General features: G+C 38.6%; 1 protein-coding gene across 1 annotated transcript in view; it reads right to left on the reverse strand.

Annotated features, from left to right (window-relative positions):
* Nucleotides 1–27,993, reverse strand: part of LOC122649017 (DNA polymerase delta catalytic subunit) — a 37,939-nt gene that overhangs the window by 2,926 nt on the left and 7,020 nt on the right. The window contains exons 8-24 of the mRNA XM_043842363.1: nucleotides 22,998–23,075; nucleotides 22,745–22,836; nucleotides 20,945–21,011; nucleotides 20,763–20,834; nucleotides 20,068–20,154; nucleotides 15,009–15,128; nucleotides 14,830–14,925; nucleotides 12,039–12,146; nucleotides 11,142–11,237; nucleotides 10,937–11,002; nucleotides 10,692–10,748; nucleotides 10,455–10,542; nucleotides 10,256–10,335; nucleotides 6,702–6,815; nucleotides 4,915–5,029; nucleotides 4,660–4,832; nucleotides 4,489–4,560 (exon numbers count right to left, since the gene is read on the reverse strand). Of these exons, the coding sequence (XP_043698298.1) occupies nucleotides 4,489–4,560; nucleotides 4,660–4,832; nucleotides 4,915–5,029; nucleotides 6,702–6,815; nucleotides 10,256–10,335; nucleotides 10,455–10,542; nucleotides 10,692–10,748; nucleotides 10,937–11,002; nucleotides 11,142–11,237; nucleotides 12,039–12,146; nucleotides 14,830–14,925; nucleotides 15,009–15,128; nucleotides 20,068–20,154; nucleotides 20,763–20,834; nucleotides 20,945–21,011; nucleotides 22,745–22,836; nucleotides 22,998–23,075 (1,581 nt within the window). The remainder of the gene's footprint in view (nucleotides 1–4,488; nucleotides 4,561–4,659; nucleotides 4,833–4,914; nucleotides 5,030–6,701; nucleotides 6,816–10,255; nucleotides 10,336–10,454; nucleotides 10,543–10,691; nucleotides 10,749–10,936; nucleotides 11,003–11,141; nucleotides 11,238–12,038; nucleotides 12,147–14,829; nucleotides 14,926–15,008; nucleotides 15,129–20,067; nucleotides 20,155–20,762; nucleotides 20,835–20,944; nucleotides 21,012–22,744; nucleotides 22,837–22,997; nucleotides 23,076–27,993) is intronic.

Below are 27,993 nucleotides of genomic sequence, written 5' to 3' on the forward strand. Positions count from 1 at the left end.
CTCTCTAGGGACTCTGCCGTAGGCTTTTTCTAAGTCCAAAAAGACCTATGGAGATCCTTCATGTCGTCTCTATATCTTTCCATGAGTCTCCTAAATAAGAAAATAGCCTCCATCATGGATCTTCCTGGCATAGAACCAAATTGGTTTTCCGAAATAGTAGTTTCCTTTCGCAAGTGGGTTTCAATAACCCGCTCCCATAGCTTCATTGTATGACTCATTAACTTTATGCCTTTATAGTTGTTGCAACTTTGAATATCACCTTTGTTTTTGTAAATTGGGACCACCGTGCTTCTCCTCCATTCATCTGGCATTTTCTTTGTGGTCATAATCTTGTTAAACAGCTTGGTCAGCCAAGTTAAGCCACAAACTCCTACGTTCTTCCACACCTCAAAAGGGACCTCGTCTGGGCCTAGTGTTTTGCATACTTTCATCTTTCTTATAGCTTCTTTAACTTCAGACATCCTAATTTTGCATATATATCTGCGTGAAGTGGATGGATTAGTAAGGTCATCTTTTGCCGCCCCATTACTCGTGCAACCTTCATTAAGGAGCCCATGGAAGTACTCTTTCCACCTCATCTCTAGTTAGTACTCTACCATCCTCACTTTTAATACATATGACATGATCGAAATCTCTGGACTTCCTTTCTCTCATTTTAGCTATCCTATATATATATATATATCTATATATATAGCTTTTTCCCCTTCCTTTATATTCAAAATATTATAAAGATCCTTATTTTTTTTTCTCCCTTTTTTCTCCCTTGCTTTCCCCACAATCTTCTTTGCTTTGTTTTTGACAAATTTGTATCTTTTTAGATCCTCCACCTCTTTAGACCTTTGCCATGTCTTAAAACATGTTTTCTTAGTACCCAAACATGTTTTCTTAGTACAGGCTATCTTCTCGACCCACATCGTATCCCACCACCATGTCTCCCCAGGCACATGCCAAATACCTTTCGTCTCCCCTAAAACCTCTGTAGCAACTTTCTTTATACAGGCTATCTTCTCGACCCACATCGTATTAAGAATTGAATAAGAAACAGGGTTGTTGTTCCTATCCATTTTCACGTAGTTCTATTTACAGTCTTCTTGTCTTTCCTTCATGCAGGGCATCTAAAATTCCATTTAATTGGAGAAAGAGAAAATTAGAAGGAGAAGACGAACCTACAGGTTCAGAAAGCATCTCAAGGAACCATCAGAAAATGTAAAGTTGGACAAATTTGTGTTCTGTTAATGAATGAGGAATCAAGAAGCTAAATATCACAGTGGCGTACTCAGTGCACTAGGCTCCCGCCATTGCGGGGTCTGGGCAGGGTCATAATGAACGCAGCCTTACCCTCGCTTTGCAGAGAGGCTGTTTCGCAACTCGAACCCGCAACCACTTGGTCACAATGGAGCAACCTTACCGCCACCAAGCTAAATATCACAGATCCCTTATAAATACTCAAAAGCAGGTATTGGCATAAGCCATGATTATTGCAACCCTGGACATATGGGCATGGATATGCTCAATGGATAAAACCAAACTACAAGACCATTTTTTGATCATAGCTTTCAGATTCAGATGCGTCTGGCATCATCAATCTCTATAGGTTTTCATGCTACAAACTTAGTTGTTAACTTGCTAATTTCAATTTTGGAAATTTCAGCTACAATTTTGATTCTGATCCACACTTCAATACATTACAGGGGTCTGAAAGTTTTCATTCAAATTCAGCAATTTCGGCCAAAACCATCTTTCCATTACTATGTACTGATTATCCCAAGCCACAATACATATTAATCTGCAGGTCCAGATCCAGTCTTTGGTATGGGAGGCATTGAGCTCAAGCTCCTAGAGTGGAGAACCACCATCCACTGCAATTCCAGATCCAAACTGAATTGAGCTTCACTATTAGAGCAGAGAACCCCTTTTTCCTCTCCCTCTCCCACTCTGGCAACTCAGAAGCAGGGTTCAACTCCCCTTCTTTCCCCAGTTTTTTGTTGTTCAGTGACAACATGACACGTAAAAAGGTTCGTGTTGTAATATGGGTGCAGGGGTAGAATTGTCATTAGGGGTATTTTAGTCCTGTACACATTCTAGATTGTTCTCTGTATTATAAATAAAGCTGGCCTGTCTCCCATTCGACACAAATCATATTCATTACACCAATATGGTATCAGAGCAGAAGATCTGATCTGAAACCCAAACCGCAGCTCTCTTTCTGCCTTTCTCGATTTCCGCAACTCCACCACCCACAGCCAAGCCTTTCTCTCCTCTCGGTTTGCAGAGTGTTTGTTTGTAGGATGAATAAAGAGCTTGTAAAACAGTGAAACAGAATGGTTTCAAGTAAAAAATTAGCGAGTGTTTAAAGAGTTTAAAGATAGTCTAATTCCATGGTCATTGCCATGCTCTCAACAAGTTCAAAGGTTTGGCAGACACTACTCAACAGCCATCACCATGCTTCAACTTTTGGGCTCCCAGGCCATATCCTCCTCCAACTCTGGTGAACAGTGGACTTGTAGATCAACTTTTAACAGAATTGAAGAGGTTGTCATCAGCAGAAAACACTTCCCCAAGTGTAAATTTATGGGGCCACCACAAATGATTTCAATGATTTACTTTACTTCCAACCAAACACTTAAAGCAAACATTCTACTGTATTTAATTTTACTACTGACCATTTATGTCAAAACAAACAGAGCCTAAGGATAGAAGGATGGCTGTACTTCTTTATTTTCATTTCTTCTTTCTTCATTTCTAAATTTGGGTTGTAATTTTCCTTACTCCTTACATGCTACATACTAGGCCCAAGGAGACCAGATCTACATTTCCGCTTTCTTCTCTTTCATAACAAAACTCCAAGCAATTGTTTATGGAGAAGTTAACACTGGATAAGTGGTCCAAATTTTAAGAGAGAGAAAAAAATTGGATCCTTAAACAAGCAAACACGAGGCATGAATCACTGGATACATAACATTTTTTTTATTCAGACAAAGAAGATAACTAAACAAAACTATAGTGGCTAGGAAAGCTATAGTGTCTAGGAAAGCCCCGGAGATTCTATGGGAAATTGGAAACGTTGAAGTGAGCTGTGGCTTATAAATAGGAAGATGAGGAGATAACGGGCGAACAATATTCATGTGTGAAAGCAGCGCTAAAAGACCCATAAGAGCTGTAAACAAGTGCGATAGGCACGAAAGGGGGGCATTCTGGGGATGTCTTTCATCAGCCAGCTCCTTCAACCGCCAATGGGACAGATGCCAACACAGATTCGATTCCAGATTCAAGATAGGGTAGACCAATGACCAGGCAGGGTGGGGTGAAGCAAGCAGCAAGGGATTGGCTGAATAGAAAAGATGCGACCGGGAATGGGATATTGAATGGAAAGAACTCAACGGACCATGAGAACAAGCATGTCTCAGCACTTAGACAAGATGGATAAGATGATCAAAGAATTGGTAGCAGAGAGAATCAAAATGACTGATCATGATCAGTAACCGGGAAGTCTGCTGAAGTCGTTTGAGTCTTTGACAACCACTCTCTCAGGCACCTAAAAAGGCGCCCATGAACGCTGACACGGCTTTTTGGCCGTATCTTGTTGGGGGCAAGCACTTGGGCAGAGTAAAGGTGATCTACAAGCACCGTTGCATGCTAGCGCGTGCTGCAGTTTTTCAGCTGAGTTGTTGTGCTGGAACCATGTTAATGCTGCAGGAATTTTTCGGAGTGTGTATAAAGACCCATTACCCAACCATGGAAACTGTACCACCTACCCTACACAATCCAATGGGCAAATGGGCCTGCTGCAGGTGCGAAAGCCGCTCCACTAAACCTGCAGAATCACCCTTCGAGTACTGGTGAACACTAACCCACCCACTTAAGAAGCTTGCACCATACTACCAATTTTAAAATGTAACTGGGGTGGTCCCAGCACCCTATCAAACCCTAACAATAAGGGGCAGGACAAGGTGCATCTTGGGTTTGACCCACCTCCATTTCCCCTACTTTGCTTTTGATGAACGAATTCTTCCATCCTCTCTGGACTAGTAGAATTAATTGTCAGTGTGTTCTTTTTCTTTACACAAAATATATTCAGATAAGAAAGAAAAATTGAAATACAAAGGAACCATGAAACTAAAAATTTGAAAATAAAATAAAAGCAACTGGCAGCACTTTGATGCTCTTCAACAAGAATATTGGCAATACATAAAATTCCAAGTACCAGGAAGAAAGTTAATATAGAAATCACAGAAAATAAAATGCCATCAACTACTCCAGGATGCGAGCAGTATTGGTGTAGTATGTTATAAGAATATTATCGCAATGTATGAACATCTTCAGAATTTGCAGGATTATATAATATCACATTACAAAAAAAGCTTTTGAGAGATGATTTTGTTGAGTTCTTAAACAACAATAGGATCATGCAAGTATTTCAGGTACGCATGTAATGAGAAAGTACAAGCATTCAATAAGAGAATTATATTTAGACAAGGTAAATGATACCTTTCGCATACGTTCTGCAAGTTCAACATGTGCTGCCTTTACTGCATAATCATCTCCTGTTTTTGTTAGACCCTGTCAAGTTGAAAAAGTTCCATATTACAGCTTGCTAGCAGAACTTATAAGCAAGGGATTTGTTCTCAACATTTAAAAACTTGCCAATTGTTTTCTGACCTTAGTTATAACCAAAAGTGACAAATCCATGCGGTTCATAAGAAGATCTGAAATGGTGTTTTTAACATATTGTACAGCACCAGGTATGTCTCGGTCAATTAATATTTTGTTCAGACACTCGGTCACTAGGTTTTTTACCAGTAGACAGTTATCCCTTCGAACTGTTTCAATGCCTGCGAATCATGAATGAGGAATTAAGAAAAAGGTTGGCATCAAATGGAAACTCCAGATGGAAGATAAAATAACAATGTTCACCTTTGGTGTCCATTTTGTCAAACTTAGCTGGATTTGTCCAAAAGAGTCCAGCATATCTCTTCTTGCTAATCAGTAGATATGGATAATAAATCTTCTCGAACTCTAGTTTGATGGGCTTCACAAGGCATTATGTTCCAAAAAAAAAAACACTATCAAGATATACCATAGAGGAAGATGGAAAGATAGAGCAAGGTTTACTGGAAATATATGCACCTGCAACATAATGCTTTAACAAGGAACAGAAATAAATAAACAATAAAGTAACCCAAAAGGAGAGAGTATAAACCAGAAATGAGGGCCCATAAATGCTACATCTAATTTAATAGAAACTTGAATCATAGGGTAAAAGAATTAACTGGATTAAAAGCAACAAGGTCTTTGAACTCATTGTTTTAAAACTCGGATCAGAATCGATTGAATCGGCCGAGTCAACTCGGAATCGACCAGAGCTGATTCTGATTAAATATGATTCTATGCATCTTGAGTACACCCGAGTTAGGGCAAGTCAGGGCGAGTCTGGCCGAGTCTGACAAAGTACAACCGATTCCCAGCCGATTCGACTCGGAATCGATGGAGACCGATCCTATAATACTTGATTCAGATTTTCGAGGGGGCATGTGGCAGCTTAGTTGGTGCTCTAATTTTTTGAACAGTGGTCAAAACGATACTTCTCATGAGGTAAGTTTGAGCCCCTGAAACATAACACCATGTAGTACAACCAACAGGTCAATTTTGGTCAAAATTTGAACTGTTGATAATAAACATGGAACGGGTTCAGTAATATAGTGTGGCATATGTTTGAATTATGCTGTAAAATCTAACAAATGTCCAATCTATATTGTCGCCTATCTATCTAATGATTAGAAACCCTGCACTGATTTGATAGCTGAGAATACAATTAGCGAAAAAATACACTAGATGGTAGCCCACATAGCTAGTTGTCATAACGTCTAGGTGACCCAAGGCGTTGGAGGGGGCTTGGACACAAGGTGACACCAACAAGGCAACCGTCAAGGCCCCCGCCTAGGCGACACCTTGACAACTATGCCATACAGTTTATATGAACCACAAATTTTGACATTGTAGACTATTCAGGGTGTAGCCTATCTATCCAAGAGTCAGATTAGCCACATCATCTGTCCACATGCCAGCAGTCAAAAGACACTATTGAGACATGCTCATTGAGAGAAATCTTTCTCTTCAATTAATTGATCATTCAACAATAAAGAGAAGAATAGTAGGTCCAAGGATGGAGGCCCATAGAGTCTCAATTCTCTGGCTACTGATTGGTCATTGAGCTGAAAGGAAAAGGTAACAAACAAAACATGATATCATAGTTGTCAAGGTGTCACCTTGGCAGCTAGGCGTGCGGTCACCTTATAGATGCACAAAAGGTGCCTGCATTGGTTTCCTTGGCCTGCCTTTGTGACCTAGGCGGACTTCTTTTGTTGGGCCTATATTTTTATTATTTTGTCTTATATTAAAGTGACTTTTTTTCTGACTGTTTTGTTGGCTTGTATTATATTAAAGTTATCTTTTTCTGTTTTTTTATTATATGTTATCATGCTCTTAGTATATTGCTTCGCTTTTTCATGAGAATTATATTATATTGCATGGATACCTATACATTAAATTTAATATAAACCATTAAAGCATTATAGCATAAATATTACATAGCATGCACACCTAGGGCACCTATGCATCACTAGGTGCCTTCCACTGCCTTGGTTTGCCTGTCTCCTTGACAACTATGCATGATATAAAAAACAACCTCCAAAGCCACATACCTTTGTGAAAGTGCCACTAATATATTCAGCAGCTTCTCGTCCCAATTTCATTGCTGCTTCTACAGTGGATACACCAAATTGTACCATTACAGAATCAGTGTCCCCATAGATAACCTGAAAGCATACAAAAATCATAGTTTACTGAATAATAAATAGACTACTGATTCAGAGAACCCATGCTACTGGTACTCAAAGGAAAGGCATGGAAGACATTTAAGCTAATAAGCTATTGTAGTTTAAGAACCAACCCACATAATGGAAAATCACAAATAGATTCAAATATTCTATTCATAAGCTACGCATATCCATATTTTTTTATATTAAATATTAGATTTCTTATTTATACTAAAAATAATATTGAAAAAAAATCAAAATAAAAAAAGATTTAGCATACAGGAGACTGGAGACCAGCCTATTTCTCCTCATGCAAACACACTTAGAGAAGACTCTTTGTCATGTAGCAACCTTTGTGAAAGCATCAAAGGCTAGGTTGACACGAGAACAAATCGCAACCACTTTCAGCACACACCAGCATAGTCAAACAACCAAGAGAGAGAGAAAGAGAGATTTGATTGATATTTTAATTTTCTTGATATTGAACTCTTTTAGACAAAAGAATTTTCATTATGTAATAGCCTACTATCCACTCTTCAAGTTACAAGTTAATGCGAAACACTGTTGCAGGCTTTGCAAGTCGTAGCAAGTTTTTTTGGGGAATTTTAGTCTTTTGGGCCCAATAAAATACTTTTGGGTTGAAAAGTTTATTATCTTAAATAGATTTCAGTGTGTAGTAAATGGGGTTAAAACAGTTTGGCCAATATGAGTTCACCAGGTACTAGCAGCTTTATCAGGGAATTCCCCATCTCAGTAGGAGCTTTCCAAAGAAATAGCTTAGTAGCCACATTAGCAGAGCTCGGGATGATTTTAGGCGCGGCGTATTCTCTTTGGCTATATAATTGTGCAGTTTCTGGAAATTTAAAACCTGATTTCCAGGTTTGACAGGCTAGATGTTAAGTTTCATCAAAACTGGTTTTTGCGTAGCAGCGAGTTTTCATAAGCCTCATGCTAATTCTGCAGCTCCCTTCAGGGTGGGTTCCTTGATAATACCTCCCCTTTATTTTCGTCTTCTACTTTTTACTTTTATTTTTTATACTAACTATTACAGCAGCTTACTTCAGCCTCATAACCAGTGCCTTCCATCATTAAACCGCCATTAAAGAATCCTAATTAACCTACACCACTCAACTCTAAAAGAATCTCATCAATAGCCTTCAACCCCTTTCCCCGGAACTGAAAATAGAAATCATTCCAGCACTTAAAACTCTAATCAAATTTTTCCAAAACAAAAATTATACCATCTAACTCTCTCGACCCTAACCCTAATTTTAGCACTTTTAGTGCTTCTAGAACTATTTTTTTACAAATAGCATCTAGTTTCCATTATTTTCTCTTTCCACTACTATGTTCGGCATGTTGCTGCATTGATTCCACCCTTGAAATCAACCATAATTGTGGATCTATAGTTCTACGCTTCTACATCAGATTTGAGGTGTCCTGTCCTACTCAAGGTTCGAGACTTCGACTTCAATCGAAAACAAGATATCGGGTTTTGACCAAAACTCTGCATGTTTCAGCGGGCCATTTCGTTTGGCTATTTCGGTGGTCAAATGACCATATTTTAGCAAACTTCAGGGAAAACCTAGTTAAGAATTTCTAAACATATTGGACTCATTAGATTGTAAAAAAACACACTCAAAATGGTAGTTTGGTCTCGTACTCTAAAAGATGATGGTGTAAGCCGTACCCTGCTGTATAGTGTATACTTTCTCAAATATAGCCTATTCTACACATAATTTGGTATTAGAACACACAATATTTAATAAAAGCAACTAAAATATGCATTGAGAAAGAAAAAAAAAACATTTAATATTGCAAACCGTTACAAGTGTTACAATGAGTCAAGTACAAGTGAACAACTAAGGTTAAAACACCCCTACAAAACAGTTCCTCCAACTCTATGTCAGTACCACATAGAGTTCCGGGAAGGCTCGAAACCTTTAGGGGAAATGGGTATACATCTAAGTTTGAATCTTACACAAATCTTGCTGTAATGCAGAATATAGCTGTTGTAGATGCATTGTAGCAGTCACCAACACTTTGTTAAAAATGCCAAAATGGGTAGATTGAAACAGTACTTCTATATGTACTGTTTTGTACTGAAACCGAGTCGCAACCAAAATTTTGGCCAAATGCCAAAAAGTCAGTTGAAATCCTACATTCCTACTGAGTCGCACCCAGTTTCATTTCGACCTTCATTAAAGCCAAAATATTTCGCAAATCATGGTGGTTTCGACTGAGATTTCAAGATATGGTCCTATTCCTGCACCATAAGAATCTTGAGAAAAATTCGCAAAAAAAATAACATAACAACGACAACAATGTATTGAAGTTAGAAACTAGATTATTTTCTTAACTAATCAACAGAACATGCTTTATCAGCTAATAATTTGCAACAACCACTTTTTTCAGGGAACTCACTTTCAACCCTGGTTCAAGCACTAAGCAGCATGGTTTCTTCACTTGGTCACCCAGGCAACGTTTTTGACAAACTTGGTATAAACCAGGTTATCTAAAGGGCACTATGGTGATGGTGATGGTGGGATTTCACAGTCGTATGTTGGGTTGCAGCTCATAAGTGAGGAAGGATACTCATGCAACCAAGATGAGGATCATGGTGTTCACCTAAAGCCACGGGCTTACAGTCAGAAGGGTAAGCATGGCCTCAATCCACATGACAGTAACGTGCTTATGAGGGGCATGGAATCACTGAGCATGAGTTCGGATCATGCTGGTGCTTCTTCGAGCTGTGGACATGGGAATTCTTTGGGGTATGAAGTTATGAATATGGTCAAGCACAACCAGAATTGAGAATTGTACCGACAATGGTTAATCCAGAGCAGTACACGCGATTCTACTAATGAGTGGGAGTTGCATTGCTCTCACTATTTTAATGGGGTTAGTATTGTGCGTATGTGCAGTATGTGCACAACATCATCCTGGTTGCTCCTTTACCTGAAAACACTTCCACCTCTGAGATTGAACCAGCCTGGAACTCTTTATGGTATTAGATTATTAGTACATGTAAGAAACAGTATCCTTTATACATAATCAATTGAATGCACTTGTCTCATCTTACTTTGTTCTTTTTTAGTTTCATAAATGATATATTTTACATATTGCTTATTTATATTGTTTTATGCTTCATGAAACCTTAGCATTTTTATGTGTATCTTGACTAATTTATCTTTAGCATATCTTGCATCACTCAGATACAATACAACACTTCTCTTAAAATCAACCCTCCAATACGATACCCAATACCGATACTTATACTTAAAACCTTGAATACCCATGCTTCCAGTTGATGAATGCCACAACTAATTTTTCACCCTCCCCTTCTTTTCATCCCATTTTTCTTCAGTAGCATTCCTGACATAGTCTCACGCATGCAACAAATGAAATTCCAAATACAAATTAAAATTGGAGAAACATACCTCAGCATTGTGCTCATAGCCCCGAACTGTAGTGAATTTCTCTTCCACAAGCTTCTTCGTGTGTTCAATCATTTGCCGACCTTTACAAAGGAAAACCAGTTAATGAGACTAAACAGAACCTCACCCATTACACAAGAAAGCTCCCATATCAATGAATAAGCAGAACAGGGAAGCCAAAAACTGGAAATCATTTAATTACCATAGCTTGTCACACTAGAAGATATCTCTATACAAGGTAACTGGCCAACCGAAGCTCCTGTAAACCCATATACAGAATTCGCACTTACCTAAAAGAAGGAAAATTAAAGGGAACCCATAAGACAAAGTGCTGATAATAGTATACCAGAAGAAGAAAAAGAAAGAATTACAAAAAGAGCAGGCCATAAAAAGAGATGAGGAATAAAAAATGAAAAAATGTCACAATAACAAGATTTACCTTCAGAGCCAGCTGGCGACCATCCAGTACAGCCTTCTCCAAGGGATCCTTTGCTTCCTATTGCAAGGTAATCGGTTAGTGAAACTAAAGATTACAAAACTAGATTAACCAATAAACTCTCATCTCTAGTGATGAGCATCAAAATATAAATAAATGAATCACATATTACCAGACCCAAAACGTAAAGCGCAAAATGGCATCTATTGAAAGAATTTGGGTGGACAGCCAGGAAAGTGGAAAATCACCTTCAGATCAGCTTTAGCTCTTTTGCGAGCGGTCAACAGTTCTTCAAGAATTTCAGGAAGTATGCCCTGAAAGAAAATTGAGCTTCATTTCTTATTCAAAATAGTAAATTTGTATTGCAAATTCTTAGCAAAGCTTTGAATAGAAGAATTTCATCCGAAAATTGAATCATTAATACAAACGAAGCGCGTCAATCAGAAATTTAACCTTCTGTAAATTTGTCTTCACAAACATATCACCGGAGGGAGTTTTATTGACACATTCTGAAGGCAGGTTTAGTTTGCGAACATCTTCAGGTGTTACCTTCACAGCAATCAAAAGCAGCAACAGGTTACTTCCTGTTCCCCTTCTTTGCCTTTTGGTTAGTAAGAAAATATAATCAAAAGTGAGTGTTGAATCCCCAAAGCAACAATCCAGAACAAAAATGAACTCAACAGAACCCAAGACAAGAAGAAAATCATGTCAAAAGCCTAGGGGAAGTATCAAACAAGAAAGTGAATGTTTTAAAAGAGCAAGTGGAAGCCCCAAAGTACAACCCACAAGCTGAACAAAAATGACTTTGAAAGGAACCATGACTGGAGCAGAACCAAAAAAGCTAGAAACAGTACAAGGAAGAATGTTTTAGAAGACAAAAACAGAGCAAAGATAATGAAAGCACTACCAACAGCATGCAAAACACAGCTCTTGCCAGCTACATCTCACCACAAACAAACACATGAGAAACCTACAAAAAAAATAACCAAGAAGGTCCCACCCAACAAATTGGCACTAGTTTCAAATTTAATATGAATCTAGGATTGGGACATTGGCTCTTGTCTTTGGGTGGGGTTATCCATAGGGTGGTGATGATGTCCTTGGTAAATGTATTGTGGTTTCTTCATGGCAAGTTAAACCTGGGAGGAGGCTGCTTGGGATCCCTATCGTTGGGCCTTTACTTTTTGCTGTAAAACACGCATCAAAGTTAACAAAAAGCTTTTGTTGGCAAGTGAGAAGGGAAAAAATTGGCACATGATTCAAATTTAAAAAACATGAGTTCCACTTCAAACTTCCCAGAATATACAACTAGACCATAAGAATCAATGATTCATAGGAAGAATATGTTACCAGAGTGCAGTAACAGAGATTATATGCCATCATGATGGATGGATACAGAGATGCAAAATCCAACGTTGCTATGGGCTTCTCATAGAACCCTACTCTGGCTTCCAAAACCTGCATTATACAAAATCCGTGTTGTCACTGTACCTACATGCATTTAGCTATCTCTAATGTTTACAAAAATTAAAGCCAGCAAGCTGAAAGCATTTATCTGAAAGAAAAAGATGGCGAGTGAAAGGTGTCAGACTGTTAGTGTCGCAGCTTGCTCATGAAATAAGATGGCCTTTATTTGTAGATGCTTGTTAATGTAAATCATCAAGAAAACATCATGATACACTATAAATTTTAGTTTATGGTAAAAGCACAGCCATTGTAATATTATCAGCCAATCTTTTAAATTTAGAGAAAGAGTCCATGTAGCCGACCCCATTTAGTTGGGATAAGACTTTGGTGTTGTAGTTTTTGTTGTTGATAAAAGCACAGCCATTGTAAACAAGGTTCAATGCTCCATAACCAATGACCTACATTAACAAATGAAAAAAAAAAAAATACTCTATATAGTGAAACAAAATGAATAAACTACAAGAATTTGGGATTCACATGCAATATCATATTTTGTGGAACTTGTCAGTTAGAAAAAAAAATAGAAGGAATAAAGTTAACTTTGCAGTTTCTATGTGCAAACTTTGTATAGAGAAAAAGATATAGAACAAAATTTGTTATGTTACACAGTTCAGATTTCGGAAACCAAAATTACAATCTTAGCCCAGTCCAAAAACATAAAGAGAAGCCACATTAATCTTCATCCAAAATAAAAAGACTACAAAAATTAAAATTACCAAATTTTTATTCCAAAACATTAAGAAGTAACTTTAATCATTAAATGACATTTGCATTAATATTGTTTGTGTTTCTAGGTCCGGAAGAAGCTATTTAACTCTTTTTCTCCAACTACTTGTTTAAATTTCTGAGGGGGGAAATGCTTGGGACACAATATATTACATAACCACTAGGAAAAGGTTTATGAAATAAAACAATCTTAGATTCAATTATAGTAGCCAACAGACAACAATCCACAAACTCCTGCTAAATAAACTTCTCCAAAGCCATATGAATTAAGTCCTAAAACACTTAAAACAAGGCATTCAGTTGAAGGTCTGAGATGGCTAGTTTTTATTGATGTTCAAATTTTGCGGCATTTAAGTTTGTTAATATCTATTAAAGCTTACAATGGTACAAACCATACATCCCATCATGGTACAGAAAGATAGATGGGAATATTCATTACGTGGTTGCTACTAAATAATAAGCATATGTATGGAATTAGATGGATATAGTTGATTGAAAATACATGGATAAGTGTTTTTTTCCTTTCAATTATTATAAAACCAGAAAGGATCATGTCATTTACAATTTGCTTCACTATTTGATTCAAAACCAAGCCAAGATTTTGGAATTCAATCAATTTTCACAACTACGAATATCTGTTGATGCTCATGAGAGGGTGAGTTTGTGTGGGTGTGGGTGTGTATATTTGTGTGTTTAGAGTTCATTGTCCATCCAGCACATGACACACAAAAAATATATTCCAGCAGTACCCCTACCTCATGGGAGATTTATACCGTGTCTATTTGTCAAAATCCCCTTTTTTTCCATGTTCATTTGGCAGCTAAGAGCAAGAAAAAATCGCAAGACAGAATGACCAACAGTGATTCAAAAGGATTGACCAAGAGTCAAAAGTTTTAATTAGTGAAAAAAAGGACAGAAAATCTTCTGAACCCAAGGTATAGACTATAGAGTTGTAACATAAACATGGAATTGATGGAAACATTATAAACTGATCGGATTGTAAATCAAACTTTTGGAAATGATAGATAAGAATCAAGACGCACCTAATACAATTACATAGCAAAAGATCCATCCATTGCACTTTGAGGCGATCAATTCAGAGTGAAAAGTGACAAATGTTGTAGCTCATTTTTGGAACTATAAGGTTCACTATGGAGATAGACAATAAGTCTAAAACCACTATCTAGTATGACCTCTTTGAAGCAAAACACTGAATAATGAAGTAATACCAAATACATTGGCCGTATTGACCTTTTGCTCTCCCCCATAAATTCTTATTAAGAGTAACATAATACTACAGAATTAAAAAGTCAGTACATGGGTTCACCAAAAAAAAAAAAAAAAAAAGACAGTACATGGTGAGAAGATGAGTGAAATATCTATGTTACACAGTATTGTTTTATCAACAATTTTGTGGCGTACAGCTGGATCTCTATATATAGATGGATCCAACTCTGTGTATGCACAGTGCACAGTGCACACGCGCGTAAACAAGTATCGTATCCCATTACCTTTCATAAACACTTGAACATCAAAAGGTACTTCAAGCATATAGCCATATACAAAATCAAGCTTATATGCGTCAAATATAAAATAGTCAAAAATTGACCAGTTTCAGTTTTCTTTGTTCAATAATTGGATGATACATATTTACAATATTTAATTCATTATTGAAGAAAAAAATAGTAATGAATGATTAAATAATGTGGTATATACAGATTATCATATGACTAAAGCTTTTTACCACAGAACCATTGCATTCAAAATAGACCTACTATCACTATAGAAATATTTTATTTGGAACTGATAACACCTTCTTTGTGTTTGTGTGTATTCATTTGTCTCAAAAAGTATACTTATCCTACTATATGCATCAGCAGTCATAGTGGGAGACAGTAAGAGAATAATGGAAGATGAGAAAGTCCAGTGACAGACATAAAAAACTCACAGTTGCACCCTCATATCCTTGATCAGATCCCTGTTTTTTGACATATGGAATGACCAAATTTTTCTGTTTAGCCTTCCTAAGAAGTTGAGAAAGAACCTGAAAACAATGATTATTCAAAGAAGTTCAGCAAGTCAATCCTTCAGCATGAGATCGTCTTCTAGTAACCACAATGTCTTTACCTTGATGCTTTGGCCTCTTGAAAGCAGAAAAGAGATAGGGACACCCGTCACCCGAGCCATCTCCACATAATTGTAAATGAACATCAGTTTGTCCAAAAGCCGTTGTGGAAGATAAGCATCCTGCAAATTGAGAAAGCTTTCTATTGTGCTAAGGTATTCCTAGAGTGATGCTTTCTAGTCAAAATAATATTTCCTTTCGAGGGTCAAAGAAAATAAGCCCATTTAGGGCACCATGAAACGATCAATAGATTTTGGATAAAAATCTATATAGAAAGACAAGACAGATGCATAAATAAGTATTGAAGGACCAGAAGATATAAGTAGACTAATTTCTGTATGTCATATCACATCAGCGCGGATCATAGTTGTCAAGGCGTCACCTAGGCACCTTGTTGATGTCACCCGCACCTCCAACGCCTTGGGCTGCCTAGACACCGTGACAACTATGGTTCAGATGTCATTGTGATTCCTAGCCCTTTTTCACTCCTGCAATCAAACTAACGCACTCACAAGCAAATAAACAAAGGAAAGCCTTTATTGATGTGATATAAAATCACTCACGCAGTGGTCTTAGACCACCCTTGCTCCAGTCAATCTTTCGCCTTTATTGTTATGATTAAAAAAAAAAACAAACAAGCTCACTAACCGTGCCACAGATTTCTTGCTGGGTGTGTCATATCTCGAAAGGGTTTTTTTTTTTTAAATAGAAATGTGTACTTGGAGGATTAGAAGAAGGGTGAAGGCGGGATTTGATCCCAAGACCCGGCCACAACAATCCAAGGTCCTTACCACTGGGCCCAAGTGGCACCTTCTATTACATAAACAACATGAGTTGATATACATAAATGTTTGTGTTTTTTCTATGTTACCTATGCCAGCAAAGAAAGAAAGAAAGAACAAGGTTAAGCAAAGCAACAGTGTACGCCCTAACTCATTTTGCAACACATTATCTTTTACCATTCTTTCTTAAAGAAAAAGAAGGAAAAATAGAATTAGAATGTACGAAAACCAGCATACTCTCTTTTTTTTTTTCTTTTTTTTTTCTATGTCTAGTAGAAGAAGAATTAAGCTATACCATGTAACAATAAGTGCCTCACAAAAAAATATATGTTATGTATATATCTCGATTACAATATTCCTTATTCTAATCAAGATACCTGTCCCCTATCCTATTGTAATTAAAGTCAGTCTTAAGGTAAGTGCAGGTTTATTTCTAGTCCTAGTTCAATATCCAAGAGCATGGTTTGATAAGTTCAGCTCCATTGTAATTCGTTTTGGATTCTCACAGTGTTATTCTGATAATTCCGTCTTTGTTCACCGCCAGAATTCGAAAGTTGTTGTGATGGTTGTTTATGTGGATGATATTATTATATCTAGTAATGATGCTTTTGGTATTGCTCAAGTTAAATCCTATCTTCATCAACATTTTCAGATGAAAGACTTGGGTTCTCTCAAGTATTTCTTGGTGTTGAAGTTTTACGGGGCAAGAAAGGAGTTAGTCTATCACAAAGGAAATGTGTATTCGATCTTCTGTCTGAAACTGGAATGCTTGCTTCTAAACCGACGGATACTTCCATGGATCCTCATCAAAAGTTTGGTTCTAGTGAGAGTGAAGATTTTGAAGATATACATTGGTATAGAAGATTAGTTGGAAAACTTATTTACCTTACTGTTACTCGACCAAATATATCTTTTGTTGTTGGGGTCATAGTCAGTTTATATAGACACCAAAAAAAGTCCATGGGATGTTGCTTGTCGTGTGTTACGTTACCTAAAAGAAGTTCCTAGTAAGGGTGTAACACCTCGCAAGCAGGTCATGAATAATTAATTGGATTACTTGTTAATATTTTAGTGTCTATTGAATTGTTTTATTTATTTATGATGAATAATGCAAGCACAAGGTGGCATGCTTATATTAATCTTAGTGATTAAATATTGATTAGTATTTTATTAATATGATTAATTAAGTTAATCCTATTATTAAGGGGATTAATGAGGGATTAGAGGTGGCATAGCATGATTGGGACCATGTGTCCTACTTCAGGGCTGCCGGCTGCCACATGGTGCATGGAGAGGATGAGGTGGTGGCATGGTTAGTAGCCACATGGCATAAGGGTGAGGTGTAATCAAGGGTCAGCCACTTTGTTTGACCTAGTCTAAACAGCCACCATTTGCATGGCCAAGTTGGTGGTGGCAATAGGAACCCAACCACATGGCTAGAAGGAGGAGGTGGCTATGGACCTGATTTGATCAAGCACACTAGTGCATCACATGGTGGCCTTAGAGGCAGCCACCATGTGCATGCTTAAGTAGGTGGTGGCAAGGCTGGGACAGTCACATAGTTGCTGGAAATCCCTAAGGTTGTTGAGTTCTGGACTTAGAGAAAAGGAAGAAAGAAAGAAGAGGAAGAAGAATAAGAAGGAAGAGGATGGAGATGGTGCTGGATTGAATCTACTAGGATAATAGGAATTTAGATTTCAAAGGTAAGTTTAAAGGTTAGATTTGATTGTTGTTACGCTGCTACTGTTTTAATGAGTTTCTAATAGAATTTAGATTATGTTCTAATAGGGAATTAGAGTATGGTATGTTGAGCCAGTGAATTGAAGAACAACTGAGAGAGTTTTTGATCAAGGAAGGGAAATTTGAAGTTATATTGAAGTTTGATTTCGGGAATCACAAAAGGTGTGCCTATATACACTCAAGTGTTGTTGAACATGGACGATTACTTAATTAAGAAGAGGTGAGAGGATCATGTGTATTGAATGATGCATTGCTATATATATAATATTAAGAATGTGAGCGATCATATACTGTATTGTTATAGATTATCGATTGTATAAAGCATGACATAATGAGTATGTGAATGGAACATGTTTGTTGATATGTGATAATTGTACAGTAGTATATGTATGAATGTATTATGTGAAGAAATGAATATTGTTTTGTATTTACCAAATGAAATGAGTTATATTATAGGACCTGCTGATTCAATATGTTACATAACAGATTGTGATGCCTTAGAATGGAATGAACATATATATGAATGGAATCAGTTATGAATGAATGAATGCAAGGATTGAACATGAACGAGTGAAATGATAAGAATGTAACATGATGTGTTTGTATGAAATGAATGTAGAACCCTTGTGACTGCCATCCCTTTCCAGTAGGGGATTAGGTACTGGATGAGGGAAGATATAATACGTAATACGTTATACGACTGGTTATAATCCTCCCCAGTGCTTCAGTGACTGGAACAAGGGAGTAGATTGTGTATCTGGGGGAATCATCGATCACATTCACATTGTTCCTCCCCAATGCTTCAGCTACTGGAATCAGGAAGAATAGACGATTGTGGATGGCCGGCAGAACCTCAGATTATTGTGCACATTGGCAGGACACCAAGATGACCAGACTTAAGTTTTACTTCAGATATGATGTTTATAACTATTCAAGTATAAGAATATCCTTAAAAATATGATTGATTATATAGCATGATTCTCCTCTCTGGGCTTTCAGCTCATCCCATTTTATATGTTGATTTTACAGATGAGAATAGGAGAGTGTGTATGTACTGAACCAGACACAAATGGATGTTTGTGCGTCAGGTGCATACACTTGAGAGACAAGGCTGAGTAGCCGACGAGGGTTGCTAATATACTTTTGTATTTGTAAGAATACATAGGATATGTTCAAGAAGTAAGAGAAATGTAACAGAAATGTAATAACCTTTGGATAATGAATGCTATTATCTGCCAAATGTTTGTAAATACTCTTTAGAACTATGAAGTATATCCAACTCCAATTAGTAAGTCTTCTGTTGTGTGTGTCATGTTATATGGGAGTTGTGATAATAAATTGAGGTATATAGAAGATCATTTGATCAGCGCCCGTGAGGGCAGTACCTTTTACCCCGTCTGGATTCGGCTCGTTATAGATGGTATTAGAGCAAATTTAGCTCTGAAGACATAAGAATTAGAACTGGAGGCATAGGATTGGATAATAAGATAAAAGAGAATAATTGAATTGATTTGTTTAATTAATATTCTTTGAATTAGACAATTTTAATTACTCTATCTAATGGAATCTTATGTTTTTGGTTGCCAGAAGAAAATGGCACCAAGAAAGGGAAACAGAAGTCAGGGAGGAAACAAGATGTTCTGAGTGTGGAAAAATACATAATGGGCAGCGGAGGAAAGGTATTGGTGTTTGTTATAGGTATGGTAAGGACGTACATCAGAAAAAGAACCGTCTGATGTGGGGTAATAAGGTCAGGATAGTCTAGGAGCGTTTAGTCAGGAAGTTTCTAGTAAAAGAACCCTCAGTTAGGTGTACCAAATGTAGAAGATTTCGTTTTGGAGAGTGTAAAAAGGACACTGCAGTATGTTTCAAGTGTGGGAGTACAGATTGTTTGAAAAAGAACTGTCTTAATTCGAACACTCAAGAGTGGACAGCAGCAGCCGAGTCTGATTAGTTAGGGAAGTCAGAGTCCCCAAGCTCAGGGGAGAATCTTTGATCTTATAGAACAAGACACATAGGCATCTCCACCAATGGTAGCAGGTAAACATATTTAGCCAACCTAATTATATAATGGTCTGATTTGAACTATGAATTTGTAAGAAGAATATTAGTTAAAACATAAACTCAGGTGAGGTTTATTAAATGACTATGTATAGAGGTGCTAGTGCACCCTGCCCCAGCAGCTCAGAGAATCTTTTCCCATTATTTAAAATGGCAAAGCAGTATCGCCTTCCAGCACAATTATCAGCTTCTTGCTTTGATGAAAATATTCCTCCGACTCATGCATTGCATCAATATATAAAATTCATTCATCAAATATTTTAATGGCCTATCAAATTTTCTACCCACCTGTTTAAACATTATTGTGATGCAAAATCCAGCACAGCCTCTCCAAGTTACATTAGGTATTTATACTAAAACAGTATTGCCAGGTTATTGAAGTTAGTTACTCTTTGGTTTCAAAAACCATATCGGACAATCAAATCACTGAGAATGAAGATCCAGTTCAAAATAGTAAGAATTAAAAACATTAATGAACCTTTAAGCAGTAAACAGCAAGCCGTCTTCTAGTCTCCGAGTTCCCATTCTGAAGATCAGATATAATAGAGTGGTGGACATCTTCTTTCTGCCACAGAAGAAATGGTGCCAGGATTAGAGTCTAGAGAAGATACAAGGCTACAATAAACTAGGGCTACAATCAGTTGGGTGTAAGTGAACAACACTGACCCAAACCAAGCACAACTTATTTTGGGGTTTGGACCAGGTTCTATAAACAGGAGAATTGAGTCAGCCTTGGAATGAGGCCTTAGTGACTTGACCCCACCGAATTGCATGTGTTTTTTGTAAAAATATAAAAATTTAAATTTAAATATAGTGTAAATAATTTTTCCAATACATATATTAAACTATACATAATATAAGCACATTCTGGATTTAATTGTTGGTGTATAGACATGTCACGTAATGAGTGGTGTATTAGCCTCTTCCTTTGTATTCCTCATACATCAACTCAGAACCAAATGTTCAAATCAAACCAATTACTTCCTTGTTTTCAGATTGTTTTTTCACTTGGAGAAAAAGGAAAACTATTAATAATTTTTCAAACCCATGTCATCATTATTCCACACTCATTTCTGGTTTAACTTTGACTGCTTATGGTGGATCCTTGTTCTACACTTCTACTGTCCATAGTACTAGATGATGATAATACCAAAATGAAAGCAAAACCTTCACCTGCTCCCCAAGAAAGTGTGATGAAACAGAATTCAATGAGTAAGAACTTAGTTTATAATCCCTCTGCATAACCTGGTATCGAAAAAGACAATAAATTAGGTTGGTCATGGTTTAACCTAGAAGTGTTAGCTTTGTCTCATCAAAAATATGAAGCAGCCTAATGTAGAAGAGCTCAGCTGAACCTGAAGCAAATCGAATTGAACTCTCCCGTCAATCGTAACTTCTTTGCTTTCCCTCGTTCCATATTGTCTGCAAATACCTCAAGTTATCAAGGTGAGCAGTACTAAAAATAATCAGTAGTAATCGATAGAAATCAAAGAAATGAAAGCAACTACCACTATAAATAAATTACACCAGGCATGCCTACTAGCCAGTGAAATAAATTATGCCCCACAAACAATCTAAACCCATCCCCCCCCCCCTCCAAAAAAAAAACGTTGGGATAACTAACTCAACTTTATTTTAAAAATGAAGGACCATGGGAAGGGGGGAAAAACAAAAACAAAGAGGAGGATTTCCCAGGCACAACATCAAAATCCACACCTGAACCAGCTAGAGAAAATTGTACTCCAGAAAAGAACTGACCTCATAAATTTTGTCAGTAGTCACTATTTGCTTTTCTTTAGTTCTTTCTATCTTAATCGTCTCTTAGTTGTACATTTAGATTCCTTTTGGAAACTAAGATTTGTAGCACTCAAATCTGAGTCTCCAATTTTATTTTAAGAGTCATTAGTAGGGTTTTATTAGTTGTATATGAGCATAATGTCAAACAATTTTATTTTGCAACGTCATGCAACACAAATGACGAATTTTAGGATTTTTCTAGCCTGTGGAATCGGGACTTGCTACAGATTATGGCCCTTTAGTTAACAAGTTCTGTCATCTGAAAGGTGCTAAAATGACAAGGGAAGGCCAAATTTAGACTAGAAGACATTAGCAATTATAAATTACAGAAAATATGGTCCTTTAAAGGGTAGAATGGTAGAACAAGATCTGATTAGCCACAAGGCTTTGTTGAGACCAACATATGAGTGCCTACTGCTTACAGAATTTATGGCCTTAAAAGAGGGTAGAATTTCTGTCACTGACACCAAAGTAGTTGGAAGAAGCTTAGTTGCATTGAGTTAACTAGTTCAGTGTGGTGAAGTTCATGACATTAGTGACTTTGTAGGAGGGGCCTTCGAGGTACCGATTAAACGTGTAGCTCTTGGAGTGCCAAGTTGGTGATGCATTTCACTAACCTGTTAGGACAGATTTGGGAAACTAAACCACAGGGACAGAATCGCAGCGACTTAATACTTGGTAGGAACAGAACCAGAATGGAGACTAATAGAATAACTCATCATCCAATACTCAGATGGGGCTGAAAATTTAATATAATAAGGCTTATATGATTACTAGAACCAAAACCAGGTTTAGTTTGGGCCTGGTCCTTTCTCCTCCTATGCTGGTACTGTTTGAGCTCTGCATCAGTTGGCGAACATCTTGGCCCTTTCATTTTCAAAAACAGTGTTGCCTGGAAAAAAAGTTTACAGCCAGCATCATTCAATATTATTTCTGTATTTCTTTCCTTTTTGCCGAAGGTCATGCTTGGCGCGTTGGTCAAGTGCTCACTTGCTGAACGCTTGGTCACGGGTTCAAGTCCTGGAAACAGGGGTAAGGCTGCGTACATACCTTCCCCAGACCCTGCTAAACGCGGGAGCCTTGTGCACAGGGTATGGCCTTTTTTTTTCTTTCCCTTTTGCCCTAAATCTTTGTTAAAGATATGGATTCCTTCCGTGTACCATTTTTCAATATCATGAAATTTATGATATCAAACACCAGCAGCTACCACAAATGACAAAACATGTGACCAAATCAAGAATAAGCAAAGAAATCCACTAATTCTACTTGATAGATGCATCAGTATGAACAATAAACTAATTAAAATATCTACAAGGAGCCCAACTAAGCAACAACAGTAACGCAATGCAAAACCTTACCTTGAAGAAAATGTGGTATCCTTGACACGGACCCTGCTGTTCCTAATGCGGCCCAGAAATGGAAATTCTGCTATTTTTAAGACCTCGGCTCTCTGAAAACCACATGGACAAGTCTAATTAGCTCAATGAGAAATAACTGCTAGTCAGAACTAGGCTTTCCTCCACCATATGGACCATAAATTTTAAGGACAACAAAAATTAAGCATCATCCATGGAGTAAACTACAATGGATAGAAGAGACAAGTAAAAGTACCTCAATGAGATATGGCAAATCAAATTTGCAGATGTTATAACCAATTATAATATCAGGGTCCACTTCACGAATAAAATCCTGTATATTTAATTGCATCAAACAGTGGTAAGTGAAACCAAAGGCATGAATAGAGGGGCAACAATTTGAATCTTGTGACAGGAAATTAGCATTACTTTTCCCAATACAAAATAACATATGGTAAATAATGCCATTCACCAAAAATTGTGGGATTCCTAGCATCAAAAGAAGAAAAAGAACATGTATAGCCTTGCATATGAAATTACTAAATAATTAAAGCAGCCAAGAAAGAATTCCATGACTTCCACATTTTAAAAAAAAATTAGCGGCAATTTCTTAGATCTACAAGATAAGAAAAAGAATTACAAAACAAGTAGGTTTATAAGACAAAATTAGTGTAAAACAAAGTCACACCTATTTGTTTTGTAATTAATTTTCTTATTTCATAGATCTAACAAATTTCCCCAATACAATATGGAGATAAGTTACCTTTTTCTTGGTCAAAAGTGAATTTCCTCATGAGAGAGAGGGGGGTGGAGAGCATAACATTAGAATGATGGAAGAACCAGAAACTCCACCCTAGCAATGAATGACGTGAATACATTCTACAGACAAAATGTTCAACTTTTTAACAACTCGTAATACATTTATATAGTATATTGACACCATTTTGCTTTAGGAACTTGCCTACTCAGAATGAAATATACCTAAATAAATTCATTGCTAATTAGAAATTAAGGAACAAGAAAATGAGAAAATAAAACAACTAGGATTTTGATACTTCAACAAGTTAGTTTTGGAATTTCCCCACTTGAATTTCCCACCATATGGTGCGATCCCGAGTTCAAAAACCATTAAGGTTGGATTTGCTAGGGCCCACCCAAGCTAGTAAAGGCTAAAAATGCAAAGGTAATGGCAAATATGTAATTTCAGTAACAATCCAGAACTTTACAAATGTAATACAACAAATAGTGGCAATGCTGTAATTTATTGGAACTTCAAACCACAAGAGAAGAGAAACAAGTAAGTGGAAGGTAATGTATAAGTGGGGGGAGGGGTAATCTTGAAATAGGAAACAAAATAAGGATAGTAGGGACTTAAGTGTAAAGGGGAGGGCAATATGGTATTTTAAGGGTTTTAATTAATAAGGGGGTAGGGAGGTTGTCTTCAACCTCACGATAGGAGAGGAAATTGGTGGATAACAGAATTCTCTCCCAAACAGAGAACTCTCTCAACTCACCTGCAAATGACTTCAAATTTCAGGCATGAATGGTTAGTTCGAAGGACTAATAGAATCAACTAACAAATACTCAAAAGGGTCAACTCGAAAATAGGTTTAACTGCTGAACTTGAAGAGGCGGAAGTTGCAGGTTTGGGTAAGATGTACAGGTAAGTATCTTATGGTAGGAATGGGGTTCAGGGCTGAAATTCCAGAAACTGGGTCGACCTAAACCTAGGTTGAAAGGGCGAGGGAGAAGAAGGACCGACGACTAATGTAACTGGTCATAGTGTTGATGTATGGGGCAGGATGTTGGGCAGTGAAGAAGTGTCATATTGAGAAGCTATGTGTAGCAAAGATGAGGATTTTAAGATGGATGTGCGGAAAAACTAGGAAGGATAAAGTACAGAATGAACGTATTAGAGCTGACTTGGGAGTTGCCCCGATCAATGGCAAACTCCGAAAGAGTCGTTTGAGGTGGTATGATTATGTTCAATGGAGGCCTAGGGACGCCCCAGTAAGGAGTGATATAATTCCGATTGAAGGAGCTAAAAGAGCTAGGGGCAGGCCTAAAATGACCATAGGAGAAGTTGTGAGGAAGGACATGCACAGTCTAGGTCTTGTACCAAGTATGACCTCGGATAGACCCTATTGGAGGGCAAGGTTCCATGTAGCAGATCCCATTTAGCTGAGATTCTTCTGATTTGTTGGGTTGTGCCTCTTTCCTCTTACTTTCATCTTACATCTTTTATTTTTCTTTTTATTTTCCATATTTCATTTGTCATTTCCCATTTTTCGTTTCTCAACTCATTTCCCATCCCTTTTTTCCCATCTCTTCATTCCCCTTTTTTTTTAGGCCTCAGTTTTCCCTACTTTGTTTTGTTTGGATCCATGTAGCCGACCCACATTAAGTTGGGATAAGGCTGAGTTTTTTGTTGTTGTTTGTTGTTGGTAGTGAACATGGTATCAAAGCAGGGAGGTCGAGTGTTTGACTCCTGGGAAGTGCAAAAAAGGGGTAAGGACCTACACTTCTTCTCCCTTGATGCCACGCGAAGAAATGCCATGTGAGCTCCACGTGCAAGGACCATGGAATCTTGGCCTGCACATGTGGGGGAGTGTTAATCTACATTGATGCTGCCCTTCCCTAAAAGTTCGAGCTTTTAGGTGAAACGGTAGTGAACACGTAGGTGCTTCTGGACAGGGTAAGGTAATGGGAAAAAGAACTAAGAAGAAGAAGAAGAGAAAGCCACCGGTCTCGCACCATACTCACAACTGTGAGACACTCTCAAATTATATTCCATTATTCAAATCTGAAAAACAGAAAAGCTATTTTTGGCTTTTTAGTAGGAGAGGCGGATCTTTCAAAGGCAATGTTTTTTTTTTTTTTTTTTTTACCCCGAACTTCTCTGGGACCCGGGCCAGCCCCTAAATTTTATTAAGACAAAAAAGAATAAAGAATACAGGGGGGGACGTCCCGCCTTACCCCAGCCCAAAGCAAATCAGCTCACAAGAACAAAACCAAGCCCTAAGCTCTAAGAACCGGCAGGCCCTCTCTATCCTCCCTCACCATACATCAAAAGCTGCCTAGCGGCAAGTTATCTGGCTGGAAGGTTATGGAACATTGCGAGGCACAAGCCTGCTTTGCCAGCCAATCAGTAGCCCTGTTGCTCTCCCTGTAAGCAAAGGCCACAGTCGCCCTCGTCGCTTCAATCAGCTGGAGGATCTCATCGAACCAGTACCATCCCTGCCACAGGCTACACCTCTTATGATTTATCTGTCTAACCGTGGTATCCGAGTCTGAGTGAACAATCACATCCTTGTACCCCAGATCATGGCATAATCGAAGGCCGTCCCTCAAAGCTCTCAGCTCTGCAATAGCATTAGTGCACCTCCCATAGCTGTTAGAAAAGGCTGCCAGGACTGCTCCCTCATTGTTTCGGATGACCCCCCCTCCCCCTCCGTCTCCAGGATTGCCCCGACAGGCCCCATCAACATTAAGCTTAACAGCGACTGAAGGGGGACACCAATAGACAGGGAAGGGCCGTGTGGCTTTGACCGGAGCTACCACTAGCTCAAACCACTGCCGAATCATCCCATCCCTTGCAGACCCCTGTCTGCCAACCTTTGATGGGAGCGGGAGCTCTTTCACCCACCTTCTAATGCGTTCAATGATTGTGGCAGCAGTATGCCTAGACTCCCCATGCCTCCTGCTGTTCCTTTTTTTCCATAGCTCCCACACGATCAGAGCAGGCAGCAGCCCAACTATGTAATCATTGATGCACCAGTAGCTCGCCAACCCATGCCAAAGTGCTATCCGACTCCTGACGTCCTGACCTGGGTGAGGCACCATGTCAAATAGGGGAGAAAAGAAACCCCACACCTTAGCCGCAGTAACACCATCAACTAGGCAGTGATCTGTAGTTTCCCTCTTGGGGCTTCCGCAGCAGTAACATCGAGAAGCCAAAGGAATCTCTACTGTCATTAAGGTAACCTCCGTAGGCATCCTGCCATTCAGCAGCTGCCAAGAGAAGAAAGCCACCTTGGTTGGGATAGAGGGGTTCCATATCCACTTTGCATAGGGAGCAACAAGCCCCACCGCGCTGATCTCGTTCCAAACCGATTTGGTCGAAAAACAGCCATCACTTGCCAGTGTCCACATTAATACATCTGGCCTGTCGAAGATGTGAAATTTTCCAAAGGCAATTGCCTGTCGGATGTCCTCATCATCAATGTGATCCAAGATGTCTTGCCTCCAAGAGCCATCCCCCTCAATGGCATCTTTCACCCGCAGGTCTACATCAACCAAGAGGGCATTGTCCACTACATCAATCAAAGGACCCGCCCCAGACCAGTTATCCAGCCAAAATAAGACATTCCCAGTGCCAACCAGCCACCGACACCTCTCCAGGATCATTCCCCTAAACGCCAGCACATTCCTCCAAGACCTAGAGCCCACCCCCTGTGGCTCAACCAGCAGCACATGGAGACCCTTGAAGAACTTGGCCTTGAAAAAGCTGCTCCATAAGGAATGCTCCGTCAGAACACGCCAAAGCCCCTTGAGCATCAACGAGAGCCCAACCTCTTCTAGCAGCCTAACACCAAGGCCCCCTTCCTCCTGTGGCCTACACACCTTCTACCAGCTAACCCAGTGCCTCCGCTTCCCCCATTCCGAGGTTCCCCAAAGAAAATCAGCAAAGATACCATACAACCTTCGCAACACAGCTTTAGGATGATCCAGCGTGGCCAAGACATGGATAGGGATAGAGGAGAGGACATGCTTCAGCAGAGTAACTCGGCCCCCAGCAGAGAGGAGCTTAGCCTTCCATCCTGCCACCTTACTGCGGATTTTACCAACTAGACCATCAAAGAAGCTAATCTTGAGCCTAGCACAGTGAAGAGGGGCCCCTAGATAAGTGAGTGGAAGTGCCTTCTGAGTAAAGCCAATAACCGCCCCCACCATCCTAGCTTGGGTTGGCGTAGCCTTGTGCCCAACCACAAAACAACTCTTCTGTTTGTTGACAAGCTGGCCTGAAAAACCTTCATACCTATTGAGGAACCTCATGATCTGCTTAAGAGAGCTCTTGAGACCCCTACAGAAGATGATGGTGTCATCAGCAAAAAGACTATGAGAGATCCCTGGGCACCCTCTCGGCAAACTGAAATAGGAGGCATGGCCTTCAGCAAATAACTCCTTGATTCCCCTGCTAAGTACCTACTCTGCCAAAATGAATGGCGTAGGCAACAAAGGGTCCCCTAGTC

The sequence above is a fragment of the Telopea speciosissima genome, chromosome 1 (assembly GCF_018873765.1).
Source record: "Telopea speciosissima isolate NSW1024214 ecotype Mountain lineage chromosome 1, Tspe_v1, whole genome shotgun sequence".
NCBI lineage: Eukaryota > Viridiplantae > Streptophyta > Magnoliopsida > Proteales > Proteaceae > Telopea > Telopea speciosissima.